Raw genomic sequence first — 24444 nt, 5'->3', positions numbered from 1 at the left:
GGCATGGATCAGCATCCTCTAGGGTTCGTCTTATGTGAGATCATAGGAATAGCTAAGACTATGGACGAATCAAGGTCGACGGGCAAAAAGGCGACCAACCACAAGACGTAACGCTAGCGCAAGTTCCCAAATCTTCAGCTTATCGTCCCTCCACAGTGCCACGCAGGCTTACATCGGAATATGCGCAGCTTGCGGGGTAAAGGTACTTTGGTGTTCCGTAGATAAGTTTCATCGCTGTCGGAACGGAATGATGTTCCGGCTGACAAGTTGTGTTCTCATAAATGACAACTGAAAATATGGATTCGCCCAGAGGTTTCTGTTGACACGTTTTTCTGACGGAGTCTTCTCAAATTTCATCCGATTTCTTTTCTCTTCTGGGGGCATCTCAAACTATAATCATGGCGCCAGCGATTGATATTAAGGTAGAATGGATATCCTCATTTTCTAAGAAATATTCCAGCTAATGAAATTCAGACCTATCCGGGCAATATAATCAACGGAGAATTTGCCTCAACAGCCGAAACCCGGCACTCAATTGACCCCGCGACGGAAGGATCTCTCTACGAGGTCCCGGTCGCCACCAAACAACAGCTTGACGATGCAGTTCAACATGCCAGGAACGCTTTCAAGACATGGGGCAAGACAACTCATGAGGAGAGGTCAAAGCTCGTGCTGCAGTATGCGGACGCTATTGAAGAAAACAGGGAAAGCCTAGAGAAGCTGCAGACCATGGAGCAGGGCAAGCCTTTGGGCCTAGCTAACTCGGAAATGACCATGACTATAGCTTGGCTGCGTGCTTTTGCAACTATGGAAGTGAAAGACGAGGTTCTCGAGGACAACGACGAGAGAACCATCTACTCGACGTTCCCTCCCCTTGGAGTTTGCGGTGCCATTGTCCCCTGGAACTGGCCTATGCTATTGGGTTTGGGCAAGGTCGGACCTGCGCTGATGACGGGCAACACGATCATCATGAAGCCGTCGCCGTATACGCCGTACTGCGACCTGAAGTTGGGCGAGATCGCAATGTCTATCTTCCCTCCCGGAGTGTTCCAAGTCCTTAGTGGCAACGATGATCTCGGTCCATGGATGACGGCACACCCAGGAATCGACATGATCGCTTTCACCGGATCCATTGCTACGGGAAAGAGGGTCGCGGAGAGCTGCGCCAAAACTCTCAAGAGATGTCTTCTCGAGCTTGGCGGCAACGATGCTGCCATTCTCTGCGAGGATGTTGACATCTCTAAGTGTCTGCCCAAGATCGCGACGCTTGCCTTTTTGAACTCGGGCCAGATTTGCATGCTAGTGAAGCGAATCTACGTCCACGAAAAGATCTATGATGAGTTCAGAGATGCCATGGTAGAGTTTACTAAAAACAACATCAAGACCGGTGGGGGCTTTGAGCCGGATGTTGTTGTTGGGCCTCTCCAAAACAGCATGCAGTGAGTACATTATCAATGTTCAAATTCGCCGATTGCAACACCTTACTAACGATGATGGACCAGATATGAGCTGGTCAAGAACATGTACGCAGACATCGAAAAGTGCGGTTGGAAAACAGCACTGGAGGGTTCTGTCCGTGAAACCTCCAAGGGCTACTTCATCGAGCCTGCGATCATTGACAACCCACCTGAGGACTCTCGTATCGTCAAAGAAGAGCCGTTTGGACCAATTGTGCCGTTGATGAAGTGGTCCTCCGAGGAGGATGTAATCGACCGTGCCAACGGCCTTGAAACGGGCCTCGGCGCATCGGTGTGGAGCAAGGATCTGAAGCGCGCTGAGCGGATGGCCCGGTGCCTCAGTGCCGGGAGCGTCTGGGTCAACTCGCATTTCGACGTTGCACCCAATGTTCCCTTCGGAGGTCACAAAGAGAGTGGTATTGGAATGGAATGGGGCATTGAAGGATTCAAGCAATACACCAACACGCGGAGCCTTTGGGTATGGAAGAAAGTCTTTGAGTAACTGGTTGGTTCCTAGTGTGCGCAGGATCGGGCGCAGTTCCGGATTGAAAGGCGCCTGCTTATAGACGAACCATCGGAAGGCTTAATTCATCCAGTTTTCTTCATTGACAGACCGTCGAATGTCCGTCCGTCCGTCTGTCTGAAAAAGTCCTGTTTGTGAACTGAGCCGCGCGGATCGGAGCATAAGTACAAGGAGTATCGATGTAGCCACGGCCGACGGCACTGACAGTTCTAGGCCCGGTGCGGTGACGGGGGCTGAGCTTCAGCGCTCTGTTGCTTCAAGCAGGATTTGCCGAGTCAGGGCGACCAGTTTCTAGGACTTTGTGGGTCGTCACAGACACGAGGTGGCCGAAACGAGACTGCGGACTTCTCGATAGATGCAACGGCATCAGTTAATTGATACATATGGATTCTCAGTGCAGAATCCCGCATGTCAAGCAGGTGGTCTGAAGTTCCCATGATATCCAGTGTTCCCGAGTTAGACAGACGAGGTGAGTATCGGTCATTGGATGAACCCTCTGTTCGTTGAGCCAAGTCAACACGGATTGCCAAGAACCGATAGAATTGAGCACCTCACCAAAACTCCGGCAATTGGCCAAAAAGAAGCTCGCAGCTAGCGTTCCAAAATGCTTCTGGACTCTTTCTAAGCATTTGTAACCAGGATCAATCTGAAAATAGTCCTGAGCAAGTTACAACGGATTGTATCGGCAATATTTAGACTAGGCTTCGAACGTGGTCCGATGTGACGCAGCCGATTTACCCGGAATATCGTTCCTGAAAGCGAGTTCAGTTGCAATAACTCTATCCCAAAAGTCCGCCAGGTGACTTGTCTGGGGTAATAACGCAGGTCCGTCTAATCCAGATTAGGAGCCAACAAGAGAGGGCTGAAACGTCACTATTAATCTATTCGGCGCGCATGAAGCAATGCCACACCTCGCTATGTTCATTAAGGTTCTCGCCTCGCTGCAAGCGGGAACCCCGACAACGCTCAGGCCTGAGTGAGCTGATAGTGGAGGGAGCTTTCGCCCAGCCGCCAACGTCCCACATCACCCCTGGGGAGATTCTATTCGCGACGACACAGTCCCTGGAACCGAGGAACCTCGTTTGAGTCAGGGAAATCGCGATCTACCCGAGCGCTGGTCAACAGCTTCTCAGGCGACAAGGACAGCATATAAGAAAAGGGAAAACACCCAACATATTTCCTGATTATCATCCAACTCAATCAGCCTCTATTAACCCACTTCACTCATTTCATCAACTCTCACTCTCTTCAATAAACGCTCTCTTCGAGTAAACAAATCCACACAAAACATTCAAAATGCAGTTCCCTACCTTCGCTGTCCTTGCCCTGGCCGCCGTCGCCTCGGCTGCGTCTGTCCCTCGCGCCACCACCTACGAGACCGCCAACTACCTGTCTGTCTGCCAACAAGGCACCAACCTCTTCTGCACTGGCAACACCGGCGTCTGCCAGCGCGGCAAGACTGACACCTTCGACGCCAAGGCCACTAAGGACAACGAGGACGCCTGCAAGGGTCTTAAGCGAGGCGACAGCTGCACTCAGACCGTCGCCTGCGTCTAAGTGCAAGAGGAAACATGAAAGGGGTCATTTTGGATGGGTCATCATACATAAGCGATTTTGTTTGCGTCAGAGGCTTGAGCTTTTCAGCCGCATTTGGGATTCACAGCTTCATATTCTCAGTACATACAGAATAAAGACAATGTACAAACAGGCTCCGTGGTACCTTCTGTGAGTGCATGCCAACTATTTCCACACCTATCGCGGAAGAACAAAGGTTGCTTGGATCTGCCCGCACGGCGGGATTCAACGGACCACTCCTTCAATTGAGCCTAGATTTAGCGTAAGTCTACACTATTAGATGATCCATAGAGCGAGCACTGGTGTGTCGGTGATGAGCAAAATACACTTCGTATCTTCTTTCAGAAAGAGAAGGCAGACAACGACGAACATGATATCCACGCGCAGAATATATTGGTTCGTCAAGAAAGAAGCAAGACCTAAAGTTAGGCACCCGCTACGGATTTGGAGAGATTCGCTACGGATTTGAAGCCAGAATAGATGTGGTAAGCCGCTTCCATTAGCCCCCAAAATGGTCCTGGTTTGTCAAGTTCTCTAGGCAACCATCAAAACTCTGGTTTTCTAATCAGCGCTTGAAAGGCATTTGAGTAGGCTACACGTCCCGCTGTAAAGCTTAGTCGGCCCCATCGTTTACAAAGGAAGCTTTCAATGTCGATGTTTGACCTTTCTGAGATGAGGGTCGCGCTGTCTGGGCGTCCAGGGCCCCAGTCAGTCGACTCGACCTTCGACCTCGCCGAGTTGCATCACGCATTACCTCGCAGCTCGCAGTCTTCAGTGGAAACAAGCGTATCAAATACAAGAATACTCCAAAAGACGTCATGCGGGATGGTACGCCGAACAAGAAACATTATCACCGTGCGCAAGCCTCAGGTGATTCTAGAAGACCTTCTGTCAAATGCACCGTTGGGGGCCATTACTTTACCGACAAGCGCGCTTTATTACGGACCTTCTCAATCTTGCCAACAAGCATTACCAGAACGCGCCCAGGATCAAAAAAAAGATTTGTGTTTCGAAACATTCCGGCAATTGCCAATGGAAATCCTTGAGCGAATCTGGCTCCTCTCCATCCCAGCTCGAACATTGCACGCCACCGACCACACACTTGAGAGAATGGCGTGAAATCGTCGTCTTCCAACGACTGTGCCTGCTCTCTCTTGTCGGGAGGCCTGGACGATATCAAGGCCTCTGATACACAACATTTGCGACAATGGAAGGGTGACATGGACCCCGGAAATAAAGGACGGATGGCTTGGATCACCTCTTGTGATACACACAATATAGGCTCACCGGGGGGCTATAATGTTTTGCTGCACACGTAATACAGCCCCAAATTGCCTCAATTTGGACACATCGTTCTTGGCTTAGAGCAAATACAAGAGGGCCTTAGGATGGGCAGTTTATCGGACATTTGTGATCATTGAGATGGCTTCGTCTACCATAAGCTTGAGCTGATCGGGATCCTCATCCACAAAGTCGAATTCAATAGGGCGGGCATTTCGTGAGCAGTTGTCCATGCCAAGAGATGACTTTCCCGGATGTACATGCGATTACGAACAGGGTTCAGTATGGGGCTGCAATGCTCACTTTGTGGAAGATGTCGATATGAGGGATAATCATCGGGTTGAGGAAATCCTGAGCTTACATATTGCATGGGCTACTGGTGTTTGCGCATGGTCTCGCGGGGAGAGGCTGGATCGAGAAACGTGGTGGCAGAAGTAAGGTTACTCGCAAGCCAGGGAGGCGATGACAATGATGAAGGTGTTGGAGTTGTGGAACAAAACACTCCACGGCCGAACAGGAAGGTTACCATTTCTGGACTCCATCAGACAGTCCGCACTTCCAGAGCTGATACCCACCGTTCGTCTTCAAGTTCCCTGGATGTTCGCCGCCTGGCATTACCATGGATCGAGTCAATGCGCTCCGTGGTAAGTGTAGCGACATGTGCCATATTACCAACGGCTTTCCATCGGCGTGGTCTAATTTCCCGGGCAAGAGGTCCAAAGAGCCTCATCCGTAGCTTCGGTTGCGGATTGACCACGGCGAAGGTAGCCTTTGAGGCATCTGGAGGGCCAGCGGAAACACTTTGGTTGGTCAATCTATATTACACTACTAGGACATTAAAGGACAATTCGATTTTCAGTGGCTCGTCAGTTATAGCGATAAACCCTATTTCCTGCATCATCAAGCCTGGCAACAAACTCCCTTCCGCCGGCGAACCACTCGGCCAATCGTCGCGAGATCTTATCATCGGGCTTGATCACATATTCTGGTATCACGAGGTTGCCGTTCCGCCACCCTCGCGTGACCTTAGTGAGGCTACCTTTCTTTGATCGTTCCTCAAATCTCTTGAAGCCGGTAAGGGCAATGGGCCGATACCCGGAGAGGCTTTCATAGCGCAAGAAGACTGAGGGATGGATCTCCTCTTTCGTCTCACTCATGTCCTTGTCGGCGTTGTCTTCCTTGTATCGTCCAGGAGTACGATGCTTCGACCCTGACATCTTCATCATACCAGTGAAGCTGTCAACAATTGTGCCCAAAGCCCATCCATCCTCGGTAACTCCTTTCTTGGAAGCCTTATAAACCCCAGTGAAGTCCAGAACCTTCCAAAAAGGCTGGGTAATCCAATTGGATCCGTAATCTTTGCCACTTCTGAGGTCTTGGATCATTCTCTTTCGCTGCTCAACTTCACGATCGGCCAGGGTAGAGAGTGTATTGTACACTTCGTCATCGTCGAGTTGAAGATAAAGCTTGATTTGGTCACACATCCAAGCGAAGGATATGAGAGCAAGTTCTGCATATGTTATTGACCACGCAACTAATTTCGAGAGAAGATCAGACTTACGTTCGAAGTCGGACTCATCACCAGTGAGGATGTTCGGATTACCACCCCCAACGTTGATGTGGACCCCGGGGAACCAAACTTGGACGAGCTCTGAGTTGCTTCCCTTCAACTCGTCGTAAACCGCGCGAGCTATGAAATCTTTCCATGCCTTCGACTTCTCAGCCTCATCAGCCCCCTTTTTCAGAACCCTGACGAATCCTTCCTTTAGCTCCATTATATCTTGGTCGGGTTCCTGGAGATCACTCTGGTTCTGTGGAGAGCGGTGCCAAAGGGTTGGGGAGAACGGTTTGCGGTGCTCATCGATAGCCATCGCATGGAACGCATGTTTGATGACTGGATTCAAATCAGCACAATTCCAACATCGCACACGCTCTTCCTACATCCTCCCTTTGGAGTTGGATTGATCGGAGAAGCATGCAGAGTTAGGTGAAGGAGAAAAAGGTCAGAGAGACAGTGAGTGATTGCAAAATCTTACATGGGCTCAAACATGGATTGTGAAATCCTCCGTCGTCAACGCCCAAGAAAGGCGCAAGTTGTCGAAGTAGCTGCTTCCCCCACTGCGTGTAAGTGATGTCGGGTATTCCCAAGCTCCCCACAGTGTCGAAAACCCCGACAACCTGAACGACCCTGGTCCTCTCGGCAGGAATCCTGTGCGGAAGTACATCCCAGTAGGCATTGTTGTATTCGTATTTCCAAGAATCACCATCCTTTGCTGGAACTCCGGTTATCCACTGGCGATACTCTCGAGACTGGCGGAAGTTATAGCTGTCATGGTGTTTTCGGTATAGGGCGTAGAGCTCTGGAAAGTCTTGCATCTCCTGAGGCTGAATGATGCCAATGTCGGTGATGAGGCCAGCCACAGAACGAGCCGTGTATGCCCCCCGAGAGAATCCAAAGCAGAATATCTCGTCTTCAGGGGCATAATTGTTGACAATGAAGTTGTACGCTTCAACAACGTCACCAGAGAGACCAACGCCGAAGCCTCCTTGCCGTTCCTTTTCCAAGAAGCTCAGGTCTCCAGTGCCAATTCCAGAGCTGTAATATACGAGCTGTTGGAAGATTCTACCATCTGGGCCTTCGCCAGCTCTGGATATGGAACGGGCCAGTCGGGTCACGTTGGAAGGAATGTTCTTCTCTCCAGTCGTAGATGATTGCCAAGTTCCATCGCAGCAGATGACAATCCGCTTAGGAGCAACATTAGGCAGGATTTTGATTGGGGCTGATTCTGCGATGTGGGTTGCGGTTTGATATGAATAGGCGACTGGTTCTTCTACGGAGCAGATTTCAACAGTATCAGAGCTGTCAAAATCTGCTGGTGCTGGTGCAGAAGTGGTGGCTTTTACAGGTGTAGGTTCGACGAACGACTCCCAAAACCCGTATGGGTCGGTATCGGTGGCGAACGACATGCTTAAGGAACAACACCGAGGCGCATGGGACTGAAGATAATACTGTCTGAACGAAAGCCCGAGGTCATCAAGCAGAAGGACCAAAAAGCCAGGACTTTATAGAAGCACGCAAACATAAGCAGCTCGACTAGCTGACATGAGACCTAACCACATGATTTCTTGTATCAATGATGTGTAAATTGAATGTTTCGGTATTTCCACCGGCAATATGTATTCCGGCATGTTCACGACGCGAAGGCTGAGACCTTCAACCCAATTGGAGGAGTTCCCGATGTCGGTCATGCCGCGGATACCAATTGAAGTGCACCGCGAGGAATGCGCCAGAATCGGCCCAGGTTAAAACGGAAAGATCGGTTCGACCTGGCGTTTGGAGTTCAGCTGAAGTTCTAATCTGCATGTGAATTGATCTCGACCCCGACAACAGGAAAGCAGGATGACTCGCTTGAGAACGGATTTGATTTCATCGATTAACTTGAGTTGGAAGTCAAGAATCCCATTAGAATGTTGTAGTTGTATGTGGAAATATGCTGTTTCTAAGCTATGCCATAATGTAGACAGATAGTTCCATGCCAAAGAAATCAGGTGGTATCTCATGCGAAGCCCCTCACATCATGTAATCATCCCGGGAGTTCTGCTATCGGGCTCGGCGACCTCTTTCCTTTCCCCGCCTTGCTTACGCTCAGCGATTTTCCAAGTGAATAAGCCTGACCTTGATCGTGGACCTTGCTTCCATATCCATCCAGTCCATCTACCGTGGAGCCTCTCGGTGTCGCGTCGAGCTCCATTCTGTCAGACCACTGATGCGTGTTCGAGTCCAGTTCCGAAACAGCAGTCCCCGGTGTCATTGGACTGCGGCCCCAGCCATTCCCGCCTTCTGACTTTGTGTTGTCCAGCTCAGCCATATCGCCCCTCTGCCATTTCCGCCGGGCGAAGAACAGGTAAATCAGCACTGCGAGAAGAACGGTGCAACCTAATCCGACGCCAACGCCGATGCCAACTTTGGATCCTGCCGTCATGGTTGTTCCGTCATCTTCTTCGTTCGTATTTGTAGCTGTCGGCTGTGATGCTGAGCTCGTGGTTGTTATTGAAGCAGTTGTTTGAGTAGCTGTGCCCGTCGGTGTTGTGTTAGGTTGTGTTGGAAGTGGAACGTGGCCAGGTTGCCAGATGACGCTACCTCCCAGGGCGGTAGGTAGCTGGACGACATTTTCGAGGATCGAGGAATCGGTGAACGCGACTGTTCGTGATGTTTGGGGGCACCAGCATGCGTCTGCTGATGTGAGTGTCGTCGGTCGTGCCTTTTGCTCGCAGGCTACCCATTGCTCCGATGTGCCGTTGCAGTACACGAGGCCTGCCCAAGGTTGACCTGGAGTTGACACCTCGTCAATCACTCGTCCATCCCAAGACGGACCCCTAACGATCGACTTACTGCTCAAGGCACCCTTGTCTGGGCAGCTCGCATCCTTGTACTCTGGATCGCTGCAGCCGCCAAGATAAGTAACGCCAAATCGTGCGTTGTAGCAAGCCCGGCTTGACAAGCACATATCAGATCGTTGGCAACATGTGAATTGGCCAAAGGCGGTGTTGCCGCACGGCAGCCATTCGTCCACTTTTTTGCCGGACGCATGGTAGCATGTGCCGTTAGAGATGAAGGCGTTTAGCTCGGTCATGGTCGCTCGTGGTCCATCGAAATGCCGTCGGTTTCGAGGTTTGCTGAGTGAAGCGAATTGTGCGGTGGAGTGTCTGCGATGAGGTTTGGTAACGTCAAGCTACCACTGTTGAACGAGTGACATCAGGGAGGGAGGTTGGTAGATGTGAAGGAGGGGCGGAGAATCGCAGGCGGGATGCACTGGTTAAAGTGCTATCCCTTGCAACGACCAGAGAAGCGCGGGCCATATGATGTCTGAGGTCGTTTGCAAGGGGACATCGCCAAGTCGCCGGTGCGAGCCACATTAGCACCCGCATCCGATCCCGAAAAGTGAAATTGTCTGCATCAGACCGATGCGGAACTGATTCGCGTGGTATTCCTTTCGTCTGGAGAGTCGTCACATTGCAATCCCAGAATACGAGCTTGGCTGGGAGTAACCAGCGTCTTAGTCCCAAGGCGATGTCTACATTCCGACAAGTGGCATCCTTTGGCATTCCAACCATGATGTCACCTTTGTTTGCGATAGAGGGAACAACTTGGAACTCTGCTCCTTTGCCATCAAATCGACGGTCATTGATATTTCTGGCAGAGTAAACGGCCCGTTTCTCGTGTTTGCTGCGTACGGGTACATGCTGATCTACACTGCAGCTTTTCTGGTCTTTGTACGTGCTTCGCCTCGCGAGCTGGTCGTTGTTTGTTTCTGGGGCTGGGGTCGATGCTTTTCAATGGAAGCCAAATATTCTCCGCAGCTAAGCGACACGAATCAGACGAGACCTTGTCCGACGTGTCTTACAAATTTACGTCTTTGATAGAATGTGACGGTTTCCCTGCCACGCCATTGCCGCAGTGGCTTGGTAACACGGCTGTAGCGAGACATTTTGCAACGGCAGCGACTTTCTGACACTGAGGGAGACCGAGGGAAAAGGCTCCCTCATTTGGGTTGGGCTTCATAGCTAGCAAGGAGTCACAAAGTTGCTGCTTCCAATTTCGGTGACGGTGAATATCATTCAACATTATCGACTCGGTGTTCTGATTGCATGCAGAATTTCAGAGACACGATTTCCGCGTCCGTGTGGACCTGCTTCCGGCGAAGCAAATTCCATCGCCCGTTGTGATGGGGGGTCGGCCATTTTGGGTCCCGGGCTTTCCACTGTTCGCCAGACATGCATGACCACATGGTACTACAGGGGTTCCAGCGCTCACTCTTCCTATTGATTGACAACAAAGTATCTTGCAATATGCATTCTTTTCATGCCACGCGGCTCTTCTGGCAATGAGCCAAGCCGTTACCATCACTAGTTAAAGCCCTCGGGCCAGAAATCCTCGAGCCACTCATAAGGTTCTTCAGGCTCGTAAGCATTCAAGACCTCTCCATCATAATCCGTGATCGCGTCTCTGGTCTCATTATATAAGGCGTACTTGAGATCTGGACCATTGCCGATGGTGTAAGGAACTGTCTGGACATTGTTGGCAATTTCCTTGTCCACGATGACTTCCAGGTCTTGAAGCTGTGCATTCTTGAGACGGAACTCGTCGCCGTAGTTTGGATTGATCTTTGGTTTTGTTAGAAAAAAGCCTTCAAATGGCAATGACTCAGGAGTGCCACAGAATACGTACGATGCCCATCCTGATGCCATTCACGGCGACGACGTTTTGGATTGTCGCATTTCTCTTTGCTTGATTGAGACAGTTGCCACAGGACTGATAGAAAGTCTGACAAAAGGCATCATCAGTAAAGTCACGCTAGTATCATAGTCGATTTGCTCACCCCAAAATTCTCAGCGTAGAAGCCGGTGATGTTGTACTTGCCGCCCAGGGAGTTGTCTTTTGTTTGTTAGGTTAGGCTTGGCCCCTGGAACACGTTCGAAGCTGACTTGCCTTGGAAGATCTGGAAGAACAGTATGTCAGCAAACGGCCCGTATAATGTTTATTGAAGACAAAAGAGGCTTTCGAACAGCCCAAAGAGAATTTCTACCTTATCTGTTGCGTTCCGAGCTCCACCGCCGATGACTCGTAGTTGTGTGTTAAGGCCCTTGGATGTAAGTGCATCTTCGCAGACGTCTTCCCACCAAACTATAGGCAGGTCAGATGGATGCCATGCGCAGCATTTGGTGCCATACCATTCTCAACCCAAGCGTCACCCAGTGCATGGATGCCTTCAGCTTGATGCTTGCCGATGATGACGTTGCGAATGGTCGAGCCCGGCAGGAGGTTGAAGACAGCATCAGCATCCGTGCCCTCTGAAAGACCCAATATTCGTTAGCCTAGGGTTGACTCTTGTCAGGTGTTCATGTTGACTCGCCTGCTTGTTCGTTGCAGCTGCCCTCAACACGCTCATACCGTTTCATACCACCGTCAAAAACCTGACCGGGAAGAATGTACATTGTCTGTTCCAGGACAACGGTCTCCTTGGCTACAGGGAACTTGGTGACTGGGAATGGAAAACGCGGAGGAGGGCGTTCACCCAGGTCGCCTTGGGTGCTGTCGGCTGAGCCACCAGGTCCGTCCCCGGTTTGGCGTCGGTCAATGACCCCAGCCTGCACCAAAGCAGGCAAGAGTGAAAAGAGGGAGGTAGAAGCGATCTTCATTTCGAGGGTTCCTCAGTGTGGTGTGTGGGCTGGATGTAGACGCTGGTCAAAGAAACCACAGAAAGATGTTTGGAGTCAATTGGTACTTCTGAACAACATTAACAATGTCTCAGGCGGCTCCATGGCCATGGAAAGATTAAGCCTTTATATACTTGTAGATAGCATAAGTTGATCAGGCAAGCATCTGTGGGCATTGAGCTCGCGAAGCTATGTCATTTCTTGATTACGTAGCTAACGAAGCTCTCCAAATGGCGTCCAGGTCTTGACTGCTAGCTACACATGGCTAAATAGCTGTAAGCATGCAGCGGAAAATTGACTTTCTGGTTTCCGTGAATCAGTGGTCGAGGATGAGCATGCAAGTCCCTTGGCAAGTGCTTGGCGCTGTCGCCCAAGGCCTAGCTCAAGCTGTTGGCCGAGTACACAACTTGCACATCTATCCCGACAGAGCGGCTCGACCCCAGGTTTCCACTGCATCGGCCGCGTTTGAAAAGATGAGAGAGGTGGAAATTTCCCCGGATGGCGAGAGCTTGGCTAGAGTAATGCCAAGGATTGTAGGATGGGGTTGGACAAATGAAGTGCTTTTTCCTATGGTGTTCAGCTCGAGTTATTTGACCTGAAAAGATTGTGACACTCAAAAATAGACAATGCGTGCGGGGAACAGAGAAAGCAGACATCGAACGCTGGGGATAGGGGAAGTTCAGGTCGTTCTGCTGTTCCTATGATGTTCTTTCGGTGTTACATTCCCCACACTATAACATCTTCAGGAAACGCAGCTCACATTGAGAATTGAAACACACTACCTGCAGTGTCTCAATACAAGCAAAGAATGTAAAAGTAATGATGCCCTCCGTCAAAATGGTGACCGAGTAACACAGCCGCTAGGATCTGTATTTAGGAGGATAGTATAGCCCTACCCGTGGGATTTGATCCCAGGTGAGATGATGTCCATCGATATCGTAGCGACCGTCGACTAGCTCCATTCTAGCCATCCTACTTTCTGTAGCTCTTTTACCGCCAAGAGTAACGCGATCCAGTACTTGTTTCAACCACTCCGCGACATCCGTATAGTCAGCAATAGTAGCCTCATCGGCGGCGGTGTGCCCAGCAGCGTTCTTCCTGGCAAGTAGAACAGTAGCCACCATGTAGTCAGGCACCCACAGAGGGTCGACATCGGTTTCGAACTCGGGTAGATCGTGACCGATAGGGGCGTAGACTTCAGAGCCGGGCTTGTCAGGGACTTTGTCCCAGTCTATGACCTGCCAGAAGTGTTGCCAGGCCGCATTGATGATGTCAAGACGGCCCATGCGGGCTGCGACGTGGAAGATGGTATCTCCAGCTTTGTTGCGAAGGAAGAAGACGGCTCTGAAGCATGTCATGAACCAGCTGTTGCGACTCCATTCCCTCCCAAAGCTTTGTCCAGTGGCATCGAAGGATTTGATATTTCCAACAGCGGCTGCGACGTGCATAGCGGTACCACCTGTGTCGGGATCGGTGACCCAGCCCATCAAGTCCTCGAAGTTGAAGTCGTGGGAAAGGTTATCAATGTAATAGGACGCGAGGGGAATATCCCGCTTATTTTCCGTACGGAAAAGGTCAAGGAACTCACGCGAAGCGTCGGGATCAATTCCCTCTGCGGGAGGGGAAGTAATGAATCCCATGTCCTCGTCTGGATTTGTCTCGATTGGTTCAGACATGGTTCTGGTTGTCCTAGTTATGGCGCAGATGGGGAGGAATGACGAGAGAACAACACGTCATTGAAAGGGCAGAATCTAATTGCAGTTCAAGGGAGCAGGTGTTTGTTTGAGTTTCACACTGTTACGCGAGAGGCAAAGGCGATCATGTGACTGATATACCGCGCAGAAATTAGGCATCAGTGACGGCTTATTGGCTAAAAGATGCACGGGCTGAATGACAGCACCGAGGTATGTCAATTCTATATGTCATCCATGAATCACAGATGATTCCTTTCCTGTGGCTCATGGAAATACTAGATGATGCACTCCACGGCATTTGAAAGTCGGCAGGCTAAAATGTTGTTCATCAATTGAACTAAAGAAGAGATATATCTATAATTTCCAATAAGGCCTTGCGTCTATCGCAAGGCCGTTCCTGTGACTCAATGACCAGTCTTCCCCTTGACACTACTCCACTCTATACCCAAAGAAGGCACAACAGCAGAGCATGCTACCGCCAGCCCAACATAGAAGTAGTTTCTGAGTGCTGCGTTATATTCACCAAGGACAGCTTCCAGAATATCCGTGGGGATGATATCCCGCAAATGTGTGACACCCTGGCTAGCAAGTTTGGAAACATCCAAGTCAGGAAACTGGCTGAGTCGAGAAGTTAATGACTCATTGAAGACAGCCTGACCAACGCACACCAGTACCGAGCCACCTAGTGACTGAGCAAAGAACATCAGCGAAACGCCTGTGGGCACGTCCTTCTGCTCCAGTGAGACCTGTGCCCCAAGACTTGCGAGTTGCATACCCTGGCCAATACCGAGACCAAGAATGATCTGGTATCCAATCCAGGTGGGCGTTGGTGTGTGAACACCAAATGTTGAGATTAGTCCTCCACCTACAGACATGAAGATGACCGAGGAGAAGAACACGGGGTTGAACCATCCAATTCCGTTGATCACAGCACCGGATACCATTGCCCCGAAGACGAGAGCAAGGACGAGAGGAAGGGTGTCGATGCCAGAGGTGACGGCGTCGGTGCCTCTGATGCCCTGGAACCAGATCGGCAAAGCGACCAAGAAAACAATGAGGACAGCTCCGAGGCAAAAAGAGAAGACTGCTCCGAGCCAGATGTTGCGGACCGTGAAAAGACGAGGCGGCACTGTGGCATTCTCCCGCTGCCAGATCTGAACACTGACAAATATTATGAGGAGAACACCAGCAAGAACCAAGAGAGCGATGATGCGTCCGCTGTTCCAGGGGTATTTCTCTCCGCCCCATTGTAGTGCGAGAATCAAGCAAATGACGCCAGGCAGGAAGACAAGATTTCCAAGGGGATCAAGTTGTCGGATTTGTCGCTTGAGCGGAGCTGGCTCTTTCGGAGAAAGTTTCGGGAAGAGAGCAATGAGAGCAGCAACTGCGACGCCTCCAACAGGGAGACTGTCATGAAAATGTTAGCAGATCGACTTGATGTAATAGAGAGGGGTTACCATACTTAATAAGGAAGCACCACTTCCAAGTTACACGATCAGTGAAGGCACCTCCAATGAGAGGTGCAATGACTGATGCGATGCCAAAAACACCGCCCATCATACCAACATACCCAGCTCGCTTGTGCAAAGGAGTGACACTCGTAATGAGAATAGTGCTGCCGGAGTAGATGCCTGCTGAGCCCGCACCAGCGATGGCACGGCCGATGATGAAGGCGACTGAGTTCGGGGCAACACCACACAAAAGTGAACCGAATTCGAAGAGGAAGATTGCGATGAGATAGATTGTTTTCGTCGAGTAAAAGGTGAAAATACGACCCCAAAGGAGTTGCGTAGCGCAGCTGGTAATCAGATACGCGCTTGCATACCAGCTGACATCGTTCAGTGAATGAAAATCGTCCGTAATGCGAGGAATCGCCGTGGTGATGATTGTTCGGTCCAAGGCAACAAGGAACATGGCGATCATGTTAGAGAGGATGATGACAGCTAGTTTCAGCCCTTGAGGGTATTGAGACTCGTCATTTCCTTCCTCAGTTGCTTCAGATGGAGGTTCCGTAGCAATCTTTTCGTCGGGGAAACTTCTTCCCTCCTGGTCATGAATGTCCGACATGATGCGAGTTATCGAGCAGGGTTGTTAAGTAATGAAACAGCAGAAGATGTAGTAGATTTCTCTGTTTGTGCGTTGATGCGTTGAAATGCTTGTTGGGTTGAATATTTCGGAAGAGCCACTTCAGATAATTTTGCAGCATATTTATTCAAAGTCATCATACTTAGCATGATTGAGGATTCTCGCAAAACGGAGCCGATGAAGACTTGACCATCATCGCGGAACGGGACTCGGCGCCGGGCACGTAAGATTTAAGATGTGGGGCCGATAGAGCGGTCCCGCGCTGAAGGGACCCACACGGTCTGGCGTCCATAAAGTCTGGCTCGGGGGATGAACACAACAAGCCACCGAGGGGCGTGGCACGCGTGCGCAATCTCCGCATGGGTCGCTACGCTAACCCTCGTTCAGAATTCCTTGGGCACCTGGGCTGTCATCCCGAGAAGGAAACGTAAGCGGCCGCGGACTTTGTGTTAGCTCGGGTACTAGTTCGGGACCGAAGCTCCTCTGCCGCCTCAATCACGCCGGCGTGCGGTCCCGCAAAGCACACCAACGGCACCACGCGGCATGCACTAATCGTTCGATCGACACCGTCCGCACTCCAACACTGATAAAATGTCTCGCTTGATCTTCGTACGCAATTCTGTGGCGCAGACGCAAAAGCCAATGGAACGACCTTCGACGGGGATCCATATTTTACATCGACTTCTCGGCAAGCAAACGTATCCGGCGTAAAGAGAAGATCTGGCGAGCACCTGATTTCTTAAAAAGCATCCCTCTTTCATGTTCTCTGGGGCTGTCGTACTCACGCCGCCTTCGAATCATACGAGCTTTCTGCGAACCTCTCCCTCCACGAAGCGGGCCGTCTTTCAAACCTCCGATATGGCCGAATTGAAGATCACCAGGGGGCACTCGTGCGTCCCATGCCAGAACCGCAAGATTAGATGCAATGGGCATACTCCATGCACATATTGTATCAAAACAGGCAAAGACTGCGTCAAATCTGCCCGCGGAAGCCAGAGCCGACCGAGGCCAACATCTGGTGGTCCGTCCGGTAGCACCGGGCAAGTCGTTGCAAACGGAGACGAGCGACGCTATGTTGAGGAGTAGGTTGACCGCACTTATGATTTTTTTTGTATGAGCTGACGATTTTGTTTTACAGCAACAAGCTGTGGACGAGCCTCGGCGGTGAGGTAAGCCAAATTGAGTCCACTTGGCGATGGTAGTCCTTGCCCGACTAACGATACATCGTAGCTGGGGCCCAGAAGCGCGAGCTCGGAGGACGAGAGATCTTCAGCAAGACACTCGTCTCCACCCCAAATCAATCTCATCTTCGGCCACCAACAGATGCAGTCCCCAGAGCTACTACACCCATCGCCTATCCAATCATTCAAGTTATGGCAGGTCTTCCTGAGCAACGTCCATCCTCTGACGAAGATCATCCATGGTCCATCTATGCAGGAAGAGGTTCTTAGAATGCTCTCAGATCCAACAGCAACCGATCGATCAACGGAAGCTCTCATATTCTCCATCTATCTTATTGCAGTCGTCTCCTTGACAGACGAAGAGTGCCGAAACCTTCTCGACGAGCCGAGAGAAAAGCACCTTGCGAGGTACCGGTACGCTACCGAGGTGGCATTGAGTAGAGTCGACTTCCTCAGGTCTACGAACCTCAAAGTACTTCAAGCATTCACAGTTTACTTGGTAGGTCTGCGTCAATTACCTTTTTCGATCTGTGCACATGACTGACTGGCTTGGTGAAGCTCGCTCTCCGGTATCTATGCGACAACGATATACTCTGGCTTATGACTGGCCTAGCCACCCGGATGGGCCAGAGAATGGGCCTACACCGCGAAACGTCCCTAAAGGGTCTCTCTCCTTTCGAAGCAGAGATGCGACGACGGGTTTGGTGGCAGATTATTATCCTGGATGGCCGAGCCGCTCAGGTGACTGGGGCTTCTATGAACCCGTCAGCCTACCTCCTTGGTGACACCAATAAGCCTGTGAACGTTAATGATGGAGATCTCGTGCCGTCTATGGGACTGCCACCCCCTCCATCCCCAATTACCACGGAAATGGCTTTCTGCTCCGTCCGAATTGAGATCGGAGCGTGGATGATACACCAAAAGACACTTCCTGGTTTCGGAACATCAAGTGACGGGAGAGTCAAGTTCCTCAAAGCTGTTGACGATCTTGAAAAGACGATTGAGCACAGGTACCTAAGGAACATTGACAAGGGGATTCCTCTGAACCACCTCGCGCTGAGCATGGCTCGATCCGCTATCTGCCAACTTCGAATATCGACTTGCCATCCCATGCGGCGCCAGGACAAAGACACAGAATTGAGCCCAGACCAAATAGAGATGCTCCTGGAAAATAGCATGGAGGTCATTCAATACGACATTGTGGCCCATACAACACCTTCACTTCAACACTTCTTATGGCACGTTTCTAATTTCTTTCCCTTCGAAACGTTTGTCTTACTCGTCGGAACCCTTCCCAGCTGCGGAAATAGTCAGCTCGCAGAGCGAGCATGGGACGTGATCAACCAAGTCTACGAGCACCACCCGTCATTCATTTCGAATCGAAATGAGCCGTTGTACCGAGCTCTTGGAAATCTCACATGCAGGTCTTGGAAAAAGGCACAAGCCAATGGACAACAGCGAGGCTTCCCACCGCTAGCAGAACCGCCCTTCATGTCAAGCCTCCGGAGGGAATCTAGTCCGGGTTTTCAAGAACAGAATCCCACATGCAATTCCACGACGGTGTCAGGTGATGGTGGCCCGCACACTCCGTACAGCCTCCCATCCAACGCTAGCATTGACGACGACAACAACGCTGTGATGACCGACTGGCAGCAGCTACCACAAGATATACATGATGGCTCTTTTGCAATGGGACGTGAGAGTATGGATATGGATTGGGAGTTCTGGCAATATTTGCTAGTCGACAAGGTGCCAGGTGGGCAAGAACCATCGAAAGCAAATCCGTTATCGTTTATGGCCTATGATAATTGATGACCTCGACACTACCATTGGCAGATTTTGATCGAGGTGAAAGTCTATATACAAGAATCGGAAATGTGACGGCACCCGGCGTAGCATGTGCCTCGAAAGGACATCCAAATGATGACGCTTGTGACGACGTTGTCTCGCTGCGACCCCTGTATTCAGTAGTCGAAATGGAGAGGTCCGAATAGACTGATGTGATAAGTCCTGAGGGTTTGCTATCGAGCATTAGCTGGGCTGTAATGAGGCCTTCGAACATGTCCAGACGAAGCTTACTTGATTGAGATCCCTAATATAGTCATGCTGACCACAGCCGAACGGGGGTTGGCCGGCTTTTCTTTCCAGAGACGTACTTGGCGGTCTGTTTGCGAGAGGTCCTAGGCTCCTTATGAAACCGAGTTCATCATGCCACGGCCGACGGAGTTGAAGCAGGAGGTTGTGGGAACAACACATATCAATTGATTGGATCGTGCCGTCGTCTTAGTACTCGGGGGAGTAGTAGGAGAAGTCGTCAAGGAATGTATCTAATCGGCTTCTGGTACGGTGATACGGCGGCGGAGAGTATGATGGATATGAAGGCAAGGAATATGGTGAATATGAAGGCGGAGAGTATGGCGACGGAGAGTATGGCGGCGGGGAGTATGGCGGCGGGGCATCAATGGTAATGACATCCGGGTTGGTTTGATAGCCAACCTCAGTCCGGCCGCACTCGACACAATGCCTGCGATGTCGTCGTGGGATTTTGCAGTTGAACAGAAAGAAGGCGGCGGTTTCGAAATCACTTTTGATACCTGCAATGGCATTACCGAGCACCGTTCGAAGGCCCATGTTGATAGAATAGGGCGTGTGGTATTTGCGATGGAGGCTGTGAGTGGTGACAATTGTATGCAACAGAGGACTGTGTGGGATAAATGGTCGGAAGAGAGAAAAGTGCATTTTCTGTTGAAGAGGAAAGAAATATATACCCAAGTCCCAATTAACACAATGGCTTGTAACAAGTTGTATCTTTTCTCCTTAACGTAGTTCAACGCACAAGGTGGACAAGCTCTAGACAACCCTTCGTAGCCGCTTCCCTTTTCTGCTAACTTAAAATGTCCAAGCTAGTACCGTGATAGCCATTTACCAAAGCATCACGGAAATTTCTTCGTCCGACTACCATTAGAATTTCCTGACGCACAGCTTTCCGGATGAGCCTTAGAGCTTCGCAGAAGTCTCGCGTTTGACCAAAGCCCTCAAGTCCTTTCGCAGAATCTTGCCAGAAGGGCTTTTGGGGATAGCATCTATGAAAATGACCCCGCCCCGCAGCTTCTTGTAGCTGGCGACCTGTCCCTCGACCCATTTAGCAATCTCCTCTGCTGAGATTTGCTTCTTGTCCGCCACCACATATGCCCTGAGGAAGCTGTTAGTAAGAATCTCTAAGCAGTCCAACCGCTACGCACCTTGGAAGCTCTGTCCCTTCCCCATCCACGCCAATGACTGCTGCGTCCTGGATCTTTGGGTGAGTCACTAGCAAGGCCTCTAGCTCCGCCGGAGCAACTTGGAACCCTTTGTACTTGATGAGTTCCTAAATTCACGTCGGTCAATTTTCGATGACTGTGATAGTCCTGGTATACTGTGTGAAGACGTACCTTCTTGCGATCAACAAAATAAAATTTGCCATCCTTGAAAGAGAGTCTGTCGCCAGTGCAAAACCAGCCATCGACGAAGGCCTCCTTATTCGCCTGCTCGTTCTTGTAATAACCCTTCGTCACGATGGGTCCACGGCACCACATCTCGCCAGGTTCTCCAACCTCGACGTCTTTGCCTTCCTCGTCCACCAGCCGAGCCTCACAGTTCGCGACAATCGGAGAAACGCTGCCGGTATCGTCGGTCATATGTCGAGGAAGAATAGTAAAGCCGCCCGTTGTTTCGCTGAGGCCCCAAGTTTGACCGAGGATTCCCTTGCCCTTTCCAATCTTTTTCTGCGCTTCGATTTGCGTTTCCCTTCCGAGTGCTGCCGCTCCGGTGAGCGCAAATTCAACGGAGTCAAATTGGTCTGTGACGAGAGGAGACTTGGCGATCATGAGGTAAATGGGTGGTACGCTGAAGAATGTTGTGACCTTGTACTTCTTCATGTAATCGAGAAACTCTGGGAAGTTGAACTTCTTCATCCAGTAGACAACGCCTCCCATGAAAGTCTGGTTCACAATATATGCCTGCAGGCCTGAGATATGGGCAGCCGGAAGATGAGCCAGGGTGATGTACTTCATCCCGGGACCGGGACGCTTCTTGTAGTACTCAATCGTGGGCGTGGAGATGAACATTGTTTGGGCGATCATATTCGCGTGCGAAATTTTGACGGCCTTGGGGACGCCAGTGGTACCACTACTGTAGATGTAGCAACCAACAGTATTCTCCAAAGTTGTCTGGTCTGTGACGCGTTCCCAGTCCAGCTGTTCCTTTGATAGCGGCACTTCCTTATCTGTCTTAGCTTCAAAGAGCTTGAACTCGTGTGTGTCGCCAATATAGAGAATGCGGTCTGCAGGCAGACCGGCTGCCGTTCCTCCAGCGGCTGCTAGAGCTTTCAAATCAGGGCTGCAAATGACCATCTTGCTCTCAGTCAGGTTGATCTGGCGGGCGACTTCAGGCGGCGACGAAGATGGAGTTGACGCTGCCACGGACCCGCCGGCGGCCATGATGCCGTAGAAGACGGTCGGAGCCATGTAGTGACCCGTGAAGATGACTTGTACGACATCTCCTTTTTGAATGCCATATTTATGGCGCAGGGTGTGAGCAAGTTGTTTCAGGGTGGTCACCAAACGCCCCTTGGTGATAGACTTGCTCGGGTCTGCGGCCTCCGCGTGGAGGATGGTGTCGTCGTTGAGTCTCTCATTGGGATAATCTGAGACCGCGTTCAGTGTCAAAGGCTGAAATGTCTACAGTAAGGCACGCGGAGGCTGTGGGTGGTCACACATACCAAACAAAAACGTTAGCAAATCGACTTTTGGGAGGTCAATTGTATCGGGAGACCGGTAGATGGTCTGGCCACCCCGCTTCTCAACAATTGTTGCCATTGTGAAATATGCTGTGGATTTGTTTCCGTTTCTTGTTATTGTGGTCTCCACTATGAGCAAAGATTTATCATGTAAGCTGCGTTGCGTTCATGAACGAAAACTTGATGAGGAATCGTGGGGGGTGATGTTTTGACGAGGCCCAATCCGGCTGAATGGGAACAGTGGAGAGACAAAATAAAGTGAAGGCCCGCGCGGAACTGGGAATTGGCGGCGTTCGGAGAGGGGCCAGTGCACGCGGAATGAAGAGAGCTTGGGGATGTGACGTGAAGTAAGTTGAGTTGAAGGGGGTCTGACCGAGAAATGAGAGTGTTGGTGAATCGCAGCCTCCGACTCGCTTCCCCGCATTATTCTTATCAAGATTGGGGGCTGGCTGCGTTATGGGTCTCTTCACCCGCGAAGGCCGTGACAAGCCGGCGCCCTGCGCTCCCTTGCATCGACTCAGATCGTGTCTGCCGAGGTCAGGGAGACGTGTCAGTGGTTACTTGTTGGGGTAACCCCTTCATTAGCGCGTTCCTATTTTGTGTTCCTTGGCTGCGGGGGAACTCCAGCATGTTGAGGGCCCGAGAACCCGAGCCAGCGTTTTCGGCGGTGACTGGTGTACTGGTGTCCGGGGTGGATGTGCGGGGAAATTCCGTGGAGGTTAGCTACGATCCATACATTGGCGACGAATTCTTGGTCCATTTCCTGCTGATTAGTGTTGGGAACGCAATGATCTGCTATCTAGCCGAAGGTTCAGAATTCTTTTAAGGGGTTCTGCTCGGGGCGACGAATGAGCCCAGGCTCGGCATATTACAACTACCTTAAATGAAGAGCCTACACTTATCACGGGTGGCATAAGTAATGTTGCTCCTTCTAGGGGTCCACTTGTTGATCCCGGATGTTCTTGCTTATCCAGGAGAATGTCAATGATTGGGGGATATTCGGTGACTGAAGTCCCAATGCCCTTGCTGCGCCGCGTTCAAAATCGTGAGGACGGCTGCTTGCTTAGTGGTCGGGTTTAATCGAGTTAACCCCGGCTTGTTGCCGTCTTCAACTCATTCCCACGTCAGCCTTCAGGCTTTCAGACTGACTGCCAGTCATCTTCACCCTCTCTCTCTTCTGCCTGCCTGCAGCCGAACCCCTCATGATTCGCACCGATAACGACGGGTAAAACAATTGTGGGCGTCGATCGGCTTATGCAGAGATGCAATTCCATTTCGTTGAAGCTGGAAATGATACCCGGAGCAGCCGGAAGGCTGCCAGAAGTCATGTTATGAAGGGGAAAAATGCCGGAAAAACGTTATCAACACGCGTTCGAAAGCGCGTCCATGGCGCGAAGCAGACACAAAGATCGACAGTAGAACCTACGGGAGTGATAGGATCATTGCGACGCATGGTTGGAAACGACATCTCAAACTTCTCGCCAGGGGCAGAATTACTACCACATACGCGCCTGTTGCTTCATCAGTGTACGTATGGATCGCGCTTGGACACGAAGCTTGGCTAATGGCGTTATCATAGTCTTCAGTGTCGTCGGCGAGGCTATCTATCCACCAGAGATATGCCACGCACCTGACCCTCTCAAGTCCGCATGGCTTCAATACATTATCAACGATAAAGCCTGTTCGTGTAGTGAATTGGGTTGCGAGACAGGTTTCCTAACATCCACTAGTTTTTCATGTATCACTTGCTACAGTTGCGACCTGCCTCGACTTCTTTCAACGGTCAGAGGAGTCAGAGCAAGCCATACTGCACACCAACCAAGCTTTCAACATGATCAATGAGAGGTTGTCTGGGACCGAGGCTTTATCTGACACTACCATAGGCCTCGCATGCATGTTCAGTGTCCAGGAATCTGTCAGGGGCGATCTCGAAAAGTACAACGTGCACCTCAAAGGGCTTTATCAGATGATTGAACTTCGCGGAGGTATCCGCGTTTTCGAGGACAATTTGGAAGTGTTGCAGAAGATATGCCGGTGAGCTGTGAACATGGCCAAAGGCTGTGGCGAAACACTGACTTTGGTGTTAGGACTGATGTGCAATATGCTTTGCTCACAAACTCCTGGCCGAGGTATCCCTACATGGAGATACCCAAACGCGTGGTGGAAGAATTGGCAACTACACAGGGGTGTGTGCCCGGAACTCTATCTGTCATCTTTCAAGGTGCATCATCCGTGGTCTGTCAACTTGTCAGTGACATTGAAAGATGTTGTTTCATGTTCAACGATATCTGTGAGAAACGGAGACCGACACTTGCCTCGTACGACTTTCAGGGCACGCTAGTATCTCTCTGCCATCGACTGGTCCGAATACGGCTGGCAGATAATTCTACACTCAGCACGGTGCAGAAAGCATGTCTTTCAGGTTTGGCGTGTTACATCAGCAGCTTGATGCTTCAATTTGGTCGTCAACGGCACTTGCGCTGCGACCTACTACGGGACGAACTCAAAGGTGTCATAGAAGAGATGCTAGGCGATGTCTCATGCTCCGCTCAAGTAAGACTTTGGCTTCTACTGCTCGGAAGCATATCTGTATTTGAACTGGAGGATGATTCATGGCTCCTTCCTCTTCTGCATCTGGAAATGAAAACTTCGG

At 50.7% G+C, this 24444-nt stretch overlaps 8 protein-coding genes across 8 annotated transcripts; 3 read left to right on the top strand and 5 right to left on the bottom strand.

Moving 5' to 3' along the window:
* Window positions 1-398: 398 nt before the first annotated feature.
* On the top strand, window positions 399-3537 carry FUS7-2 (putative aldehyde dehydrogenase FUS7; the record flags this gene model as incomplete). Its single annotated transcript, XM_036641922.1, has 4 exons — window positions 399-422; window positions 475-1439; window positions 1503-1935; window positions 3283-3537. The coding sequence occupies 4 exons, from the start codon at window positions 399-401 to the stop codon at window positions 3535-3537; spliced, it is 1677 nt and encodes a 558-aa protein (XP_036493806.1).
* Window positions 3538-5702: 2165 nt separating this feature from the next.
* On the bottom strand, window positions 5703-7803 carry CGCS363_v010072 (Uncharacterized protein; the record flags this gene model as incomplete). The annotated part of the gene is made up of 3 exons (XM_036641921.1): window positions 5703-6346; window positions 6398-6730; window positions 6873-7803. 3 exons carry the CDS (start codon window positions 7801-7803, stop codon window positions 5703-5705), a joined length of 1908 nt encoding a protein of 635 aa, XP_036493805.1.
* Window positions 7804-10743: 2940 nt separating this feature from the next.
* plyE-0 (Pectate lyase E) lies at window positions 10744-12036 on the bottom strand (the record flags this gene model as incomplete). The annotated part of the gene is made up of 7 exons (XM_036641920.1): window positions 10744-11001; window positions 11066-11161; window positions 11217-11272; window positions 11323-11336; window positions 11404-11521; window positions 11569-11688; window positions 11799-12036. 7 exons carry the CDS (start codon window positions 12034-12036, stop codon window positions 10744-10746), a joined length of 900 nt encoding a protein of 299 aa, XP_036493492.1.
* An 878-nt stretch (window positions 12037-12914) lies between these two features.
* Window positions 12915-13730, bottom strand: CGCS363_v010070 (uncharacterized protein; the record flags this gene model as incomplete). The annotated part of the gene is made up of 1 exon (XM_036641919.1): window positions 12915-13730. One exon carries the CDS (start codon window positions 13728-13730, stop codon window positions 12915-12917), a length of 816 nt encoding a protein of 271 aa, XP_036493807.1.
* A 422-nt stretch (window positions 13731-14152) lies between these two features.
* On the bottom strand, window positions 14153-15815 carry aurT-1 (Rubrofusarin-specific efflux pump aurT; the record flags this gene model as incomplete). The annotated part of the gene is made up of 2 exons (XM_036641918.1): window positions 14153-15155; window positions 15211-15815. 2 exons carry the CDS (start codon window positions 15813-15815, stop codon window positions 14153-14155), a joined length of 1608 nt encoding a protein of 535 aa, XP_036492792.1.
* Window positions 15816-16691: 876 nt separating this feature from the next.
* On the top strand, window positions 16692-18826 carry aurR2-5 (Aurofusarin cluster transcription factor aurR2; the record flags this gene model as incomplete). Its single annotated transcript, XM_036641917.1, has 4 exons — window positions 16692-16915; window positions 16972-17002; window positions 17064-17513; window positions 17573-18826. 4 exons carry the CDS (start codon window positions 16692-16694, stop codon window positions 18824-18826), a joined length of 1959 nt encoding a protein of 652 aa, XP_036492793.1.
* Window positions 18827-20011: 1185 nt separating this feature from the next.
* CGCS363_v010067 (putative acyl-coenzyme A synthetase) lies at window positions 20012-21870 on the bottom strand (the record flags this gene model as incomplete). The annotated part of the gene is made up of 4 exons (XM_036641916.1): window positions 20012-20207; window positions 20257-20381; window positions 20446-21698; window positions 21774-21870. The coding sequence occupies 4 exons, from the start codon at window positions 21868-21870 to the stop codon at window positions 20012-20014; spliced, it is 1671 nt and encodes a 556-aa protein (XP_036492786.1).
* Window positions 21871-23242: 1372 nt separating this feature from the next.
* On the top strand, window positions 23243-23829 carry CGCS363_v010066 (uncharacterized protein; the record flags this gene model as incomplete). The annotated part of the gene is made up of 3 exons (XM_036641915.1): window positions 23243-23318; window positions 23371-23472; window positions 23522-23829. 3 exons carry the CDS (start codon window positions 23243-23245, stop codon window positions 23827-23829), a joined length of 486 nt encoding a protein of 161 aa, XP_036492787.1.
* Window positions 23830-24444: the final 615 nt, after the last annotated feature.

Source organism: Colletotrichum siamense (genome assembly GCF_013390195.1).
Source record: "Colletotrichum siamense strain Cg363 chromosome Unknown KSG_Cg363_contig06, whole genome shotgun sequence".
Classification (NCBI taxonomy): domain Eukaryota; kingdom Fungi; phylum Ascomycota; class Sordariomycetes; order Glomerellales; family Glomerellaceae; genus Colletotrichum; species Colletotrichum siamense.
This window is presented reverse-complemented; position numbering and strand designations above follow the sequence as displayed.